The sequence below is a fragment of the Engystomops pustulosus genome, chromosome 2, assembly GCF_040894005.1.
Source record: "Engystomops pustulosus chromosome 2, aEngPut4.maternal, whole genome shotgun sequence".
NCBI lineage: Eukaryota > Metazoa > Chordata > Amphibia > Anura > Leptodactylidae > Engystomops > Engystomops pustulosus.
This window is the reverse complement of record NC_092412.1, coordinates 111,418,020-111,434,724: the sequence shown is the minus strand read 5'-3', so window position 1 is coordinate 111,434,724 and position 16,705 is coordinate 111,418,020. Positions and strand designations below refer to the sequence as shown.

General features: G+C 36.7%; 1 protein-coding gene across 3 annotated transcripts in view; it reads right to left on the bottom strand.

Annotated features, from left to right (window-relative positions):
- Nucleotides 1–263: 263 nt before the first annotated feature.
- The window catches only part of IMPG2 (interphotoreceptor matrix proteoglycan 2), a 40,478-nt gene continuing 24,036 nt past the window's right edge, over nucleotides 264–16,705 (bottom strand). For all 3 annotated transcript variants that reach the window (XM_072135987.1, XM_072135988.1, XM_072135989.1), the window contains 8 exons: nucleotides 14,062–15,906; nucleotides 11,764–11,983; nucleotides 10,993–11,203; nucleotides 10,660–10,848; nucleotides 8,461–8,665; nucleotides 6,573–6,652; nucleotides 6,025–6,102; nucleotides 264–5,209 (listed from right to left, as the gene is read on the bottom strand). In XM_072135987.1, the coding sequence (XP_071992088.1) occupies nucleotides 6,063–6,102; nucleotides 6,573–6,652; nucleotides 8,461–8,665; nucleotides 10,660–10,848; nucleotides 10,993–11,203; nucleotides 11,764–11,983; nucleotides 14,062–15,906 (2,790 nt within the window). In that variant the 3' untranslated portion in view covers nucleotides 264–5,209; nucleotides 6,025–6,062. The remainder of the gene's footprint in view (nucleotides 5,210–6,024; nucleotides 6,103–6,572; nucleotides 6,653–8,460; nucleotides 8,666–10,659; nucleotides 10,849–10,992; nucleotides 11,204–11,763; nucleotides 11,984–14,061; nucleotides 15,907–16,705) is intronic.

Below are 16,705 nucleotides of genomic sequence, written 5' to 3'. Positions count from 1 at the left end.
CACCACAAAGTGCAAAGAAGGCCGTGCAAAAACTTGTACATCAGACCCATCACAGTTGTGATAAAACCCCCTACCATCTGTGTCCATTAAAACCATGAAAATAATAGTTGCTGTTTTCCTGCTAATATACTGGATGAAATAAAAAAGAACACATATTTTAGCTTCCTATTTCTTCGTGTTGTTTTAGAATTAGACACTGGGCAGACAATTAAATCCCAAACCGAAATGGCGACTAAAGCTACACTGAGACACGGACAGAACAGTTGCTAATAAGGATGTATTTGACAGTGGTATCAAAGTATAAAACAGAAACATTTCAGTAAGTAGTAGTTACAATATTCAGATAATATAGTAAAACCAGACAACATCGAAATAAGCCATTGGGTGACATTCATCAAGTTTATATAGAACAGTCCAGTAAATAAACATTTCAGAGGGAACCATTTGACAGAACAAATAGTAGGTAGTAATTATATCTACATTTAGCTTATTATGTACAATGTTATTTCTTTTGCATATTCATTCTGTTTTGCTTTTGAGTCTGTATTCTTGGCTGGGAAATCTGAAAATGTTTTTTTTTTGTTCTAATGAAACACAATTCGACAAAGTACCATATTGGGAAGCCATAACTGTCACAATTTCTATGTATCAATGAATATAACTGTAAAAATGATGAAGTGCACCCTCTATATGTACATGAAAACAGTTGTTTACCGATACAGAAGGCACAACTTAAGCATTAAAGTACACAAATACCAAAAACATGAAGCAAACAAGAAAGTCACAAACAGATTTGTCAGCAAAATGTGAAGTTTGATTGTAACAAAAAATATGGTATAACAGGTTTATTTACAGTGTATTGCATCTTGAAATAAAACACACATATATGAAAAACAAGTAATAGAATCAAATAACCCTTATAATAACTTTGTATGTCGCAGGGTGTGCTCCTCCAGATGATTGTAGATATTACCTTATGCTAACCATGAACATACAAAGGCTTGCTTGACTGACATTTCTATAAATCACCATAAAATGCATGCTCGGTAGAGGGTTCAAGTTTATTCTCATTGGGAGATGACGAGTCTCATAAGACTCAGAAGTAAAATGCAGAGCATCAGTTTCCACGTTGACATGCTACATGGGATGTTTTCCACAGAAACCAAATTGAGTCATATACAAATATATATAGAAGAATGAGTAAATGATGAAGAGGTTAAATAGTAGATACAATTAGTTCCATAAATATTGGGAGGCTGACACACATTTAGGTTTTTACCGTATTACTGAAACATATTAAAGTTCTAGTTATATAATGGACATAGACATAAAGTTCACGTTCAGCTTTTATAATGATAATAATTCTTTATTTTATATAGCGCACACAGAATACTTGAGGGTATCCACATTAAAATTGGATAAATGGTTTAGGAGTTCCAGCTCTTTAACATGTGCCTCCCTGTTTTTAAAGGGACCAAAAGTAATTGGACAATTGACTCAAAGACTATTTCATGGGCAGGTTTTGGCAATTCTTTGATTATGCTATTCTCAATTATGCAGATGAAGGCTTAGAGTTGATTTGAGGTGAGGTGCTTGCATTTGAAAGATTGTGCTGTGAAGAAAACAGGCAGGTGAGCTCTCCAGTAAAACAAGCCATCTTTAAGCTGTAAACACATAAAAATCCCATCTGAGAAATTGCTACAATATTAGGAGTGGCAAACTCATCAATGCAAAAAGAGCTTGATTCCCATTCAAGACAGCAATGGTGGATAATCCATGATAAAGAGAACCCCCTTCTCAACAGCCAACTAAGTCAACAACAGTCTTCAGGCAATAGGCAATAAAATCAATATCCAAATCTACCATAAAGAGAAGACTACATGAAAGTACAGTAAATTCAAAGGGTTCACTACATGGTGCAAGCCGCTCATAAGCCTCAAGAATAAAAAGGCTAGAGTGTACTTTGCTAAATAACTTCAATCCTGGAACAACGTTCTCTGGGCAGATGAAGTCAAGATCAAAAGTAGGGCATAGTACAGCTCATGATCCAAACCAACCACATAATCCGTAAAACACGGTAGAGGTAGAGTGATGGCTTTGGCATGCATGGCTGCCAGTGGCACTGGGTCACATGTGTTTATTGATGATGTGACACAGGACAGAAGAAGCCAGATGATTTCTGAGATATTCAGACATACTGTGTGCTCAACTTCAGACAACTTGATTGGTCCTTGTTTGATAATACTGATGGAAATTGACAAAAACCAAGTAACCCAAAGCAACCCAGGAGTATTAAAGTAAAGAAGTAGAATATTCTTGAATGGTCAAGTCAGTCCCCTGACCCTAACCCATTTGAGCAGCATCTCACTTGTTAAAGATTATACTTAAGAAAAAAACGCCAACAAACAACAACTAAAAACTGCTGCAGTAAAGGCCTGACAGAGCATTAAAAAGGAGGAGACACAGCGTCTAATGATATCCGTGAGTTCAAGACTTTAGACAGTCACTGCCAACAATGGGTTCTCCACCAGGTATTAGAAATTAACTTTTATTTACAATTATTTAATTTGTCCAATTACTTTTGAGCCCCTGAAATGAAGATTTTTTTTTTAAAAAATGGCTAGTTCCTATCTGTTCAAATATTTATGGACCTAATTGTAGTAGATATGAAACAAATATAACAGAAATATGTATATATATATAGGAGATAGGAGCTACATACTAGATAGATAGACAGACAGACAGATAGTAGATGATAGAGAGTAGGTAAATGATAGAACAATAGATAGATGATAGATAGATAGATAGATAGATAGATAGATATGAGATAGCTAATGAGCCAGCTAGAGATTTAATAGGCAGACAATAGATGTATATTTAGCTATAACATAAACGAATTATAGATAAATAGATGGTAGCTATAAGATAGATAGATAGACAGATAGATAGATAGATGATAGATAGAATGTAGCTGAATACATGGATGGATAAATAAATACATGAAAGATAGATGCTAAATAGATAGATAGACAGACAATGTAGCTAAATAGGACTAGATCTGAGCCAGCTAGGGGTTTGATAGACAGACAATAGATACATTGTTAGCTATAACATAAACAGATGATGGGGAGACAATTAGTTAATGTAACAGATGAAATAGATATATGAGTATATGATATAATTTGATTGAGATGTTGATATAGATATTGTTGATGCCAACAATCAGACCTTGGTCTTAGATTCTGCTTTATTACCACATGTTTTAGGTAACATTTCAGCTTCCTACCAGAATGTTTCTTTGAGATAGATATTAAATTATAAACCCTTAGGGTATATTCACGCGCGGTATGCCTGCCGTGCGGGCATACCGCCGTTTGCTGCAGTGGAGGAGGAGGTGACCCCTCCTCCCTCCATAGAGAATAGCGGGACACGGCCGCAGACACGCCGAAAGATAGAGCATGCTCTATCTTTTTGCAGTGTGTGGCACCGTATCTGCGCCGTGCCGCTATTGCCGTCTATGGGGACGTACATGTACGTCCCCGCAGACGACCATGTGAATGAGCCCTTAGGGATACAGCGTATAGGAATCTGCTTGATAATGCCTTGATCGAATTGGCGAAACGTCGCACTATGTTGGTGGAATAAAACCTCTTTATTCACTGGAAATACCAGAGTGCTGCTTCTCAATTTTCTATTACCTGATATTGGGGTCACTGTCGGACCTCTTAAAGAAGACCTGCACCCGAATATATACATATACACGGTGCCGCTCAAAACACCCTATTTTTGGACTACTGCCTATAGGAATCTGTAATAAATATAACAGTTTTGGACTGTCTTGTTACATAAAGATAAAACGTTTACCCATCCAACATTTTGAATTCCCCTAAGGGATAAAATAGGTTAGTCTATGAGCCACAGTCCAACTACACCACTGTGAATGGGACTTAATATATCATAGTGATATCATAGTCCCTATATCCCTATGAGACAGCAGCGCTAAATTAACATATTTATAGTTATTGTCTGTTGGTGAAACAGGTCTGTGATTCATAACCCAACCATGGCAGTGTGAATTGGTTCTAAGTGGGATCGACTACAGTCTTATTCTGTTCAATATAGTGACAGTGTCATTCCATACTTAAAGCACTACAAATAAGCAGTCCTTTCTTACATTTCAGAATACCAGACCTTAATACATGTGAATATTTTCCGGCACAATGCATGGTGTCTTCTTATAATAGTTACATATCACGCTGCATTGCCCAGCAAATGTCCTTGAGTCATATACTCCCTGCATTATAGTATTTGGAAAATTCTACATTCAAAAGGAATATTTAGTATTTATTTTCTAATAACCATCCTTCCCTACAGACCACCTTCTTGTTCCATGGAGATTACCATTTGGAGCTTTATAACTCAACCAATGTCAAATTTTAGAAGGCAGTTAACACAAGGGACAATGTGACAAATAAGACTCAAAGGGGTATTCCCATTACAGCAAATTAATGTAATTCCTTTTATGATAAAAAGTTATACATTTTTCAATATACTTTCTGTATAGGTTACTTACAGTTTTCTAGATCTCTGCTTGCTGTCATTCTATAGAAAGCTTCTATGTTTACTTCTAGTGAACAGACAGGTCACACAGGTGCACGGCTCATTATATCACACAGCTCTGATTACTCTCTGTGATACTAACGAGCCGTGCACCTGTGTGACCATGTTCAGATATGTGTTCACTAGTAGTAAACATAGAAGCTTTCCATACACTGGCAGCAAGCAGAGATCTAGAAATCAGTGAGGAATTGTTACAGAAAGTATATTGGAAAATTGTATAACTTTTTCTCATAGAAACAATAACAATAATTTTCTGAAATGGGAACACCCCTTTAATTTTTATCAGTAGCTTGTGCTCTATTCTAAAGCAGTCACAAAGCCCTGCCTTTGTGTCCATGTCATGTATAAAATCTTATACTGTAATTGAAAAACTAAGAAACCATCACAGTTACAAACGTAAAAGTAAACATAGTATTAAAAAAGTCATTCAAAACATTTGTGATCCTAGCTAAACACAATAACCATTCATTATTCCACACTCTACTGCTACATATTTACAATTGTGGCATAAACCGCTTCTTCGTGAGGTAACTCATTTCTACTGTAATGGCAAAAAGTGTTCTTTCTTCCAAAATACATTCAAGCATTTCTGAAGATAAAAGGAAAAAATATAAAAAGAATATGGCTAGATGAGTTGTACATGAATAATAAGTATCTTGTCCACAATTTTGTTTCGTGTGCGCCAGCTATGTGTCTCTGAGACTTCTTAAATACCTGTGAAAGCAGTTTGCACTGAAAAGAACAGGCAAAGCCTGCCGAAAACTGGCGCACAGCCCGAAGTAAATGTGGACCAGAGAACTTAGCCAGCAGAACAGCTGATTGAAATGCAGTTACCCACCCCAACCACTACACAAAAAATGGAGCCGTTCTTCCAGCTCCTTTTCTGTGTCCACTTCAGTGCTGGAGCCATAATCATGATATGATTTTAATTATAATAATATCAGTATTAAAGGGAACCAGTCATCAGCAATTGGCCTAATAAAACACTACCAAAATATTGTCAAGCGCCGTAACACCATCTAGTTTTTGTTTCTTTCATGGTCCAGTGCGGTGACATTATCCAGAAAATAACTTTGAAGTGAGGTGTACATTGGTTGTATAAAGCCAAGGAGGAGGGGGTTCCACACTGATGTCAACATGGGGAGCTCTGAACAACTCTGCTCTGTCATAGAAATTATAGAGATCTTGTTAGTGATGTCTCTGGATGCAGAACCATCAATTACAGCGAAGATGACTTTCTGAGGAACAGAGAGCTAGACTTCAGTGTTAAAATCAGCATCTTCTTGACTTTATACAACCAATTACATCTCATTTCAAAGTAGATAGGTACAATACTGGACATAAAATTATTTTCTTTCAGTAAATTTTCTTTTGAAACTCAAAAAAAAAATACTGGATCTTTACCTCTTTTTTCTCCTTCACAAGCATGAAACAGTAAAGAGTTAACTTGTTGAGCTTGCTCTTCTCACATTGTCCACAGACCTGTCAATAATAATAATAATAATGCAAAAATATAATACTAAAGATATTTCCCAGAAACCCATGGGGCTGGGGCAGTGGGGATAGCAAAGCATAAGTGTCTTGGATTCTGCCAAGCAGAAATCCATTAACATCACCAGGGCAATGACGCATGGACTAGTAAACAGCAATTCATTTTTATGGCCCCCGGCCCCCACCTCCCTTTAAGAATAGCACATAATTTCATAATAAGCTTCTTTGGTGCAATTTGATGGCTCTTGTTGTATAATAAAAATATTTATACAGTACACTATAATAACACGTATCTTCTGAAATACTATTTGGAATTTAGGCTTTTTATGCATAACTATAAACATTTTCCCATTGTTTAATATTGTTCCAAAGTAGCACAGCTAATTACATAATGAGTACTGCACATGCAATACTGATTAGTACTGAGACAGAAATGTACATCGATAAAATATAGAACTTACATTTGGTGTTGCCTCACAAATTCAGCAAACTGTCTGTCTTTTGCATAAAGTTCTATTATTCGTATTCGATCTTGAATTTCCTACAAAACGTAAAATGACTCTTGAGTAGAAATAGTAATGGGATACAGCAATATAGGTACAGGCAGGGCCTCTGCGTCTTTTGTGTTTGGGTAAATGACATAAGGAGCTGACTGTTCAGCTACATATAATTGCATTAAATGAGAATCTTGGAAACTAAGGAAGTCCATAGACAGCTCTTTTTGAAATGTACAGTAATGCACAGAATTGTAGATACTACACTATGTCTGATGGTTAGTTACTAGAAATGTTGTGACATGTCTGAATAGGCATCTGCCGGTTGGTAAATTTTGTTACTAATATGAATACGTGTCTAAAAAGTGATTGCATAACATTTGGGCAGATTTACTATTGTTATTGAACATCAAGTTGACCTCAAAATGTGGTATTAAAGAAAGACAACTAAATTGAGCCTTAAAATTCGGCCCCAAAATCAGAAAACTAATAAGCGGTGACGATCAGTCACACTGTAAAATAGGTACATAAATTACCAGGGATACTTTGCATACTATGTGCAGTGTTGATCTCGGATAAACTCAGCCTCCAGCCGCCATGTTCACAGAGGGTGGTAGCTAATCATTCGGCTCCACATCCGTGCATGAGGCTGTGTACAGTAGACAAGTATGGCCGCAGCAGCAATCAAATGTGCAGCAGTGTTTTGCTTTAGTGTGACCTCTTGGCCATCGCAGCTATGCTGTTGTAAATCAACACAGCACTTCGAGACACTGGGAGATATTTATCATGTGCCGGCACTCATGGGATGCAGAGCAGCATTTAGAAATAATTGCAGCTTGCGACTTTTCACATGTCAAAAGTCGCCAGCAGCAGCGCCTCCCCTTCGCGCCCCTTTCATGCCCCACTAGCATGAAGGGCCCGAATTGGGCTAAATAATCGCAAGTGCTAGCAATAAGCTAGCATTTTTTATTATTTCAGGTGTTCTATGCGGCTGACGTGGCGCAGAGGCCCTGATAAATATGCCTTACTGTGTCAAGAAATGCTTGCAATAATATTGTTGAGCAGTGTGATGTGATAAACACAGTGTTGCGAACCTAAGTATTAGTTAAGAGCACAATCACGAGCTTACTATTGTGTTTACAAATAAATCATGAGTTGATTGCTGTATTTACAAATAAAACATCAGTATACAGCTCCTTGTTTATTTTTTCTAATCCATTATCCTTTTCCCCCCTGGTAGTGTACAGGGAAGCATTAGTACTATCAGAGGCAGCTTATAAGTATATAAAAACCTTTTTTGTGTGGGGACACATGACTAAGCCTCCTGTCCCAACAGGATAATTTACATATGTACAGTGTGGACTTATGACCTACATTTCTTTTAGTAGTACCATAAAGGTCAGGGCATTATATAACCACATTTTTAATGATAATTATTAAAAGTTAAGTATGAAATACACTCACATCTTACTCTCTTCCTTTACTCTACATGTGTCTGTATATTGGTGGTGTACACCTGTAAGTGTCCCTATTCAACAAGTATTTTGGTGGTATAACTGTTTGTCTGAGAATCAGAAATTGCAGAATATCAAAAATAGAAAATGTTTCAGAATTTTTGCCAAATTTCCAATTTTTTTTATATAAAAAGGTACATCTTCCAATTTTTCAAATAAGATGAAGTTCAATGTATCATGAGAAAACATTCTCAAAATCACCTGGACATGTGAAAGGGTTCCAAAATTATAACCACATAAATTTACACATGTCAGATCTGAAAAAAATGGTCTGGGTCTAGAAGGTGCAAGATGGCTAAGGGGTTAAGATAAGCAAATCTATCCTTTAAGTTTCTATTCACCTCTTTAGTGAGCTCGCTGTTCTCATAAATATGCCGTATCTCTTCACTGCTGAAGTCTGCTGACGTCTCAGGGCTGGTAGATGTGCTTGTCGAAGGGAGCTGTGGATATCTCTTATAATAATGACTGTAACCCGTGATGTCACTTTCATACATTGGGTTGTATTTGACAGGATTCTCAATAGAAGACAGACTGTCGCTTGGTCTCCTGCAGATTATGAACAATTGATCAAAATGTTTTATAATAAATCGCAATAAATGAACGAAACTAAACTTTTAATCTTCATAAAACATCCTTGTACATCCTTGCGTAATTGATCATCAGAAAGTGTGACAACCTCAATATAAGCAGAAGTTTTGTCAGTTTGTTGGTCTAGAGCAGTGGTTCTCAACCTTTCTAATGCTGTGACCCCGCAATACAGTTCCCCATGTTGCGGTGACCCCAAACCATGTACAAGAATATTGTATTTGCACCCAAAACGCGATAAAATCGAGGCTCCGATGGCTTTAGACGACCCCTGCCTTTTGGTCATTCGACCCCTGCCAGGGTCGTGACCCACAGGTTGAGAACCACTGGTCTAGAGAATATGTGTGGGCCCTAACATTTAAAAGACAATTGAAAGTTATTCATTCTACAGTAAGTAATATTACAGTTGACAATCTTCCCATGAGTACATGTACAAGCAAATTGACCCCTAAGTCAAACTGTGATCTGAGAAATTGGGAGTTTTTTTCATTTGATTTCTGATAAATAAACAAAGTCAGAATGGAATATGTTGTTTTTTGATCTGTGGTTGTATATCCTCCTACTTTTCATGAGTTTAGGTTCACACAAAGAAATTGATCACAAGGCAAGGAGACCAATAAAACTTAACTTTTACTAAAAATGTATCATATGTATATAATACACAAAGGTAAAAAGGAACCAACATGTATATCAAATGCACACACACAATCAGCCTTCGGATTGGGAGCCACTGCTCCAGCCGAACTGTAAATAGCTTTGGAACCTTCCCATCTTTAGAGGTATTTGGGGAACCCATAGCTAATACAGCACCATATGGCATAGTCCCCTGACCATTGGGTTTTGATACACATAAAACGCACTAGGAATATTCACATACACTACAATTGGGGGATAACACACCTAGGATAGGATGTGGGACTGCTCTTGTCAGGACAGGAGCAAATAATGGGGGAATTAGGGAACAGGCTAGGACAATAGAGTGAGTCTCTGACCTAACATCTCTTCCCCTAAGATTGCTCCCCACAAGACGGCTCCTGGTAAGTTCTACCTAATTATCAAAATATTGTAAAATGATGTATGTGTTGATATATACTCTGGATGGTGTTAAGTTTTATTGGTCTCCTTGCTTTGTGATTATTCTAACTAGAGAGACCCAATTTGTTGTCAACTTAGGCTACTTGATATGTTTTTCTTCATTTTTAGCTAAGGGAAGCACAGCTTATATATATATATATATAACATTCCTCATGATGCTCTACTGAAATTAGTGGTTTATATGGGCACATGTACTCTAACATATGAATGTTAACTATATATATATATATATATATATATATATATATATATATATATATATACTAAAAATGTATTATGAAACATGGCAATAACCCAAAACAAACAGATAATGTAATTAATGTATCTTCAGCATGACAGAATACAAGGAGGCTCCACCATTTAGTATATTAAAGGGGACAACCCTTTTAAGTTGTGCCTTTTTGTCCACATTATAGACATTCTTTACTTATCACTAACACAATGAAAATCCTATACTTCTTCAAATATGTAGGTGTCAGAACTCTCTGAATGGTTATACCAGTCTCTGGCTACTTTTATTGCTATTGTTTTAATTTGCTTGCTATGTATTCTGACTATTCTTTTGCCTAATGTTTCTTTACCTCTTCATTTTGACGTGCTTATCCTGACTTGTATCTGTCTGTCATCTGTTCTAAGCACATACCCAGATTAAGGACTGTTGTCCAGTTGTATGCACCTCTTTCTCTGTATTGACAGAATATTTTTGATAGATACGATAATTATGTTTAAAAATATTAACAGGGATAATACTGGATAAGCTCATGACCTGTGCCGCTCTGTGTTTACAGTATGTTTTAAAATTAAAAGTTGCAATAACTACGATAAAAATATTATTTTTATAAATTAGAATATAAACTTACCCCCCAGATTCTTCTGAATCACCCTTTGTATCCTGTACTCTGAGCGTCCTTGCTAGGAAAAATATTATAGCTGATGCAACAAGTAAAAATCCAGCAACTGATGCAATGGCAATACCAACAACTAAAGGTTCGGAAACATATTCCTCACAATGTTCTCCACGATACCACCAGTTTTCACCTACTCGACACCTGAAGAAATATCAAAAAGTACTATAAATACTAAATAAATTCATGCAGACTGTAAGTATTTTCCCTAGGTACATATAATCTTACAAATACAATGAAAAACCCATAGATAAGAAGAAATAAAATGTTGTAATTAAAAGTAAATACCTGCAGATTGCTCCTTGGCCAGGAATAATGTCACATTTACCATCATTCATACAGAAATCTATTTCCAGGTCACAGATGCTTTGACATGGTAAACCATCAACGCTCACATATCCAGGGTTACAAACACATTCTCCTTCACCACTCCACTTGTTTATAAGACACTCAGAATACTCGTTACAAGCTTGAAATTTACAAGGATCGGCTAAGTCTCCTGGTTAGAGAAGAGGAAAAAAATCTGCATCATATACATTTCATTTTAAAAACTGAATGCTGGTCTAAAGGAAGAAGAGAAAAAGTGGAACAATCAACAAACATCAAGGAGACATGGAAGGTGATAATGTGGCAAAAGGCATAATGTCACCTGGGAGCAGCAATCTTAGGGAAATTGCGGTGTGCATGCTGCATTTGCATTTAAATACCCCTGTCGTATTTTTGTCAGGAGCATTTCCAGTGTTACCACCCACAACTGGTGTCAGCACTTTTCGCGGGTGTTAAAAGTCATAAGGGTGGACCCAAACCTGCAATATCCACCTTGGAAGCAAACATTGCGGATTCGGGTTTCCTTTCCCAGTTACAACAATAGTAGCTACATCTGAGGATAATTGGCCAGATATGATATGTAATAAAGCTGAAACTGTCACAGGGAAATTTGTTTTAAGTAAGGTAAAGAAACTTCACTCTATTAATAACAGTGGTATATAAACTGTGTATGTATTATAGTTGACTTTTTGAGTAACTGGTCCAATCAAATTTGAAGATTTATTCCAATACCTGATTCAACATCCAAAGAATACTTATCAATGGCCAAGTTCATGGTTTGGTAAGCAGTGTTACAAAAGTCTTCAAGTATGATGTACACAGCATTTGTAACATTTCGTGGAACAGGTTTTGCAAACTTCATCCTGCTATTTACAATGATGCTGCCATTCCGAAAATTCAATATTTCAAGGTTTTGAAATCCAGTCAAGTTAGACTGCAGATAAGGAACCAACTGAAAGAAAAACGGTGACAAAAGTAATCTGTGCAAAGTGCTTAAGGCTTCCATGCACAAGTTTGATTCATGTATTTCAGAAATAATTATATAAATGCTACAGCAAAGCTCAGGATGTTAGTTTGAAATTAGATTACAAGAATAAACATCAAAGTGTTCTATTGGTAAAGTTAAGATGATATATAAGGTTTTCTCAATTATGTCTGTTCTACTTACATACTGGTATATTCTATTGCAGAAAACTTCATTTTAAAAAGAATGTTATCCATATACTGTATGCTGTAATGTGTGAATAATATTTTTGGAAACATTTTTGTTGTCTTATTGCAAAAGAGAACCATTCTCAACCTGCCCCTCACTTTTAGAGCACCTGGTGCACAGTAATGGTAGAAAGTCCCTTTTTTCTTTTATGTAACTGAAGGAGGAAACTATACCAACACTTGTTGCAGTAGAAATGTGAAAAATCTTCATTCTTTGCACTTTAGTTTACATGATAAAATCAGCATGTTAGAACAAATGGAAGCCTTAGTGGTCTGTCTGACACAATTCTGACCTTTCAGTCTTTAGTCATAGATTAAAGATCGAAAGGTCAGAAATGCGTCAGGTGGACTCCTTAGGCTTCCATTTGTTCAAACATGCTGATTTTTTTTTGTGTATGCTGAAATGGAAAGATTAGAGATTTTTCTCATTTCCTACACACAAATGTACCGATCCATGTCTGTACGAAATTAGATTGATTACCCTGGAACAGTGGGGACTAGAAAGAAAATTTGAACTATGCCAGAATCAGTGGAGTTGTATCTCTTAAAGAACTGCAGTTGAGGAAGGTGGTGAAAGGTCCTTGATAAACAATCTAGATTTCTATAAGGATTATTCATGGTATGAAGATACAGTAATCATAGATTGTAATTATAGTAATTATTCAGTAACATAAATACCTGCTGTAGTTACAATACAATTTTAGGTTAGTTACATGTCACAATTATCTTATCTTATCTTATGGACACATGGTAGATTTAGAAAGAATATAAATTGCATTCCATTTGAATGCATTTCTTTGTTCCTTTCCATGTGGGACTCGCCAGCTGACCAGAGGAAGAAAAATCTGAGTGCCTACTCTTCCATATTTATTATTAAAGGGATTTGCCATCCATAACATATATGGTAAGGTTAGAATAAGTTATAAATGCCTGGCTCCCTTGGCTATACTTTTAACCTCAGCTTTATCTGAACATAGTGATGCCTCAACAGCTGATCCTGCTTTAGTATGCTTATAATATTTGTTTGCATATTTTTGAACTTCTTTAACATCCCTATCTATAGACACATCACTTATCACTGTATGCCAAAAATATCATTTCCACCATAAAACACTTTATTCAAACATTAACTGGAACAGGAATGGGTGGACATGTTATTAATAGAGTTAGACTGGCCCACCAGAATACACCATAATGTTCCTCATGACCTAAATGGTTCAGCAAAAGACTAGGCCTATGTGGACCTTATTTTGGAGGTAATCACTAATTGTTAAGGATTGTCTTGAATGGGAAGATTTACTAATAAACTACAGGACCTACTGGATAAGACCTATGTGGCAGTTTTATCATACGCAGGAGTGCCGGCGTATGATAGAGGCCGAACCCCGCCCACCCCAAGAACAGTGGAGTAGAAGCAGTGCTAAATCTTCCTGTGTGCAATTACAGAAACAATGGAATTAATATTGTACGCTCACAAGTTTTGTATTTATCTAGGGTTGATCATCACAATCATTTCCTACAGTCACCCAAAAAGTCTGCCTGCCCAGTAACAATGTCCACTGTTCCTAGGGATGGTCTATTACTAATTTACAGAAAACTGACTGAAACTAGTGTTTTACTACAATATGAACGTTGGGTATTGCTATGCCTAGCACATAACAAAGCAGAACTACTATGGAGATTGAAAAACATTTAGAAAATAATTCCTTTACAGAAATAAAGTAGAGGAATTTTTTATAGGAAATTTTTTATAGGTTTCTAATGTTTGCACCTATAGGTTCTATGAGCTATGAGCAGAAATAACAAGTTAATACTTACAAGTTCAAGAAATCTTTGTTCCAAAGCCTTATATTCCGGAGAGTGTTTATTAAATAGATCCTCTGAGAATATCATATTGGTGACACGGAGACTAAAGAACACCACAAGGGCTCGCGCCTTTGCTGAGGAACTAACATTGTTCCCATGAGTAGAGAACACAACATCCGTCAAATCAGTAGAATCTATATTTTTTGCTATCATGCTTCTTTCTTCCGGACTCATGTCAGGGTGAAAGTATACAGTGCTAATATGATCAAGATCCACAGATATATCCTGAACATCCATTGTTACTTCTATATCTTGGGTAAGAGAATTTGTTGGGCCTACAGGGGTACCACTAGGAAGTTGTTCGTATTGTATGGGATCTGTAATGGCCTCCCCTTTATGTATCATAGGGATTATATTGGGCATATTATTTTCTCCTGTAGAATCAATGTCATTGAGGGATTGAGTCACATCTATGTTGGGTATGGTATTTAACATCTCCTCTTGTGATTTAAGTGATGACAATGATGTAATATCATTATTTGATGTTGTCAAAATATCATTTGTGTCAGAACTGGCTGTAACAGTGTTATGGTGTTGGGAAATTGTTGGGGTGAAAGTATGGTCTTCAATATGTGTCTTAAGTGGTTCAATTTCATTAAATATTGAACTCTCTGTAGTTACATCTACATCATATGCCAAAATTAGGTTAGTTTGTAAAAGAGGTTCTGATGTGTGTGTAGAGCGTAAAATGTCTCCTGTTAAAGATGGTAAATAATCCACTGTGCTTCCAAGTAAGACATCTGGTTCACTAGTGAACATGTCTCCATCTAGCTCAGATGATTCTGGTGTTTGCACTGACAACTCTACATTCCAGTATTCAGGTGTCCACAACACAGGTGGAGGTTTGGTTGAGGACTCATGCACAATGGGCTGTTTTACTAGACTTGCAATGGGAGTGGAGCTTTGGGGACCATAAGAATTTGGGCCCTGGATTAAAATAGGGCTGTCTTGTGTGCTACCCAATCTAATACTCTCATCAAGAGATCTCTCAGTAAAATGTTCTTCAATAAACTCTTCATAGTTTTTTGTTGTATCCATTAAATCTATATCAATTGATTGTCCTTTTACATACGAAAGTGGATCCACTGTAGTTTTTATCCATGACCAAGCTTCTTCTTCAGCCAAACGTCCAAAGCCAGAACCAGAACCCTCATCCAAAGGTTTAATACTCTCTGCTGTTGGCAATAAATTGTCTTCTACAAGTATTTCAGCTGCTTCTTGCATGTTCTCTGTAGTAACTTGTGATATCTCAATATCCCAATCTGCATTTGGTTGTTCTGTATTGCTGAAAAAACTCCCTAGAGAGGATTCACTTATTGCAGGTTCTTCTGCAACAATTGCAGAAGTCACGATGTCTGAGTCACCATCTCCAGCTGATGAGGTTAAGATGGTGGGAGGGAGATTGGTGATAACTACTTGGATTTCATTAGGAACGGTTGTCTCTTTAAAATCTAGCTTAGGTGATGCGCTTGGAATTATATCCTGGAACAGTGAAATGTCATTGTCTCCGGAATTTTCTTGCAGGTCTTCAGTACCAACTGTGATTGTGCTGGTATCAAGCAAACTTAAGGTTATGCCTTGCTGAGAGGTTAGGCCATCTGCTGGAGTGGTAAAGTTTTCTTCTAAGGTTGATGTGGCATAAACTTTAAAATCAATGTCTTCTGTGACAACAGGGCTTTCTGCTTCCAGAGCAACCTGACTTCTTGATGTAAGCTCCTCACTTGTTTCCTCATATGAAAAGGCATTCTTAATGGTTGAATAACCAGTTGGAAGCCATTCCGCTTGTAATGCATTATCCTAAAATATAAAGATGACAAATAGATGAAATATGCTGCTATAACCTAATATTTGGAAATCAGACATGATAGCTAAAATGCATAGAGATTAAAGAGAGAAAGATATACGATAGACCACAATAATGTATATATATATATATATATATATATATATATATATATATATATATATATATAAATAAAGTAAAAAGCGGGCAGCACTCCATGGTTCAAAATTTCAAAATAAAAGGTGAACTTTATTGAACAAGTGGCGACGTTTCGGTGTGTAACACCTTCATGAACTTTATTGAACAAGTGGCGACGTTTCGCTGTGTAACACCTTCATCAAGCTTGATGAAGGTGTTACACACCGAAACGTCGCCACTTGTTCAATAAAGTTCACCTTTTATTTTGAAATTTTGAACCATGGAGTGCTGCCCGCTTTTTACTTTATTTAGCTACAAGAGGATCAAGCCAGAACCTTTGTGGGCGTTGCACCCCTCCTTATTAGGAGTCCATAAGATTGTGCTGACTTGGATTTTACTTCTTCTATATATATATATATATATATATATATATATATATATATATATATATGTCACGCAGGCTCACCCGTGCCCCTTTGTGTTCGCAAGTTCAGTGCTCGCGCTGCTCACCTCTCCCCGCTACTGATTCCCGTTTGCACACCAGCTTCAGGAAATTTAAAGGGCCAGCGCACCGTTAATTGTGGCAGGTCATTTCCCAGAAGACTATTTAAATCTGCCTCTCCTATAACGCCCTACCGGATCTTTGAGCCTATGTCATAGAGAAATCTCCTCTGC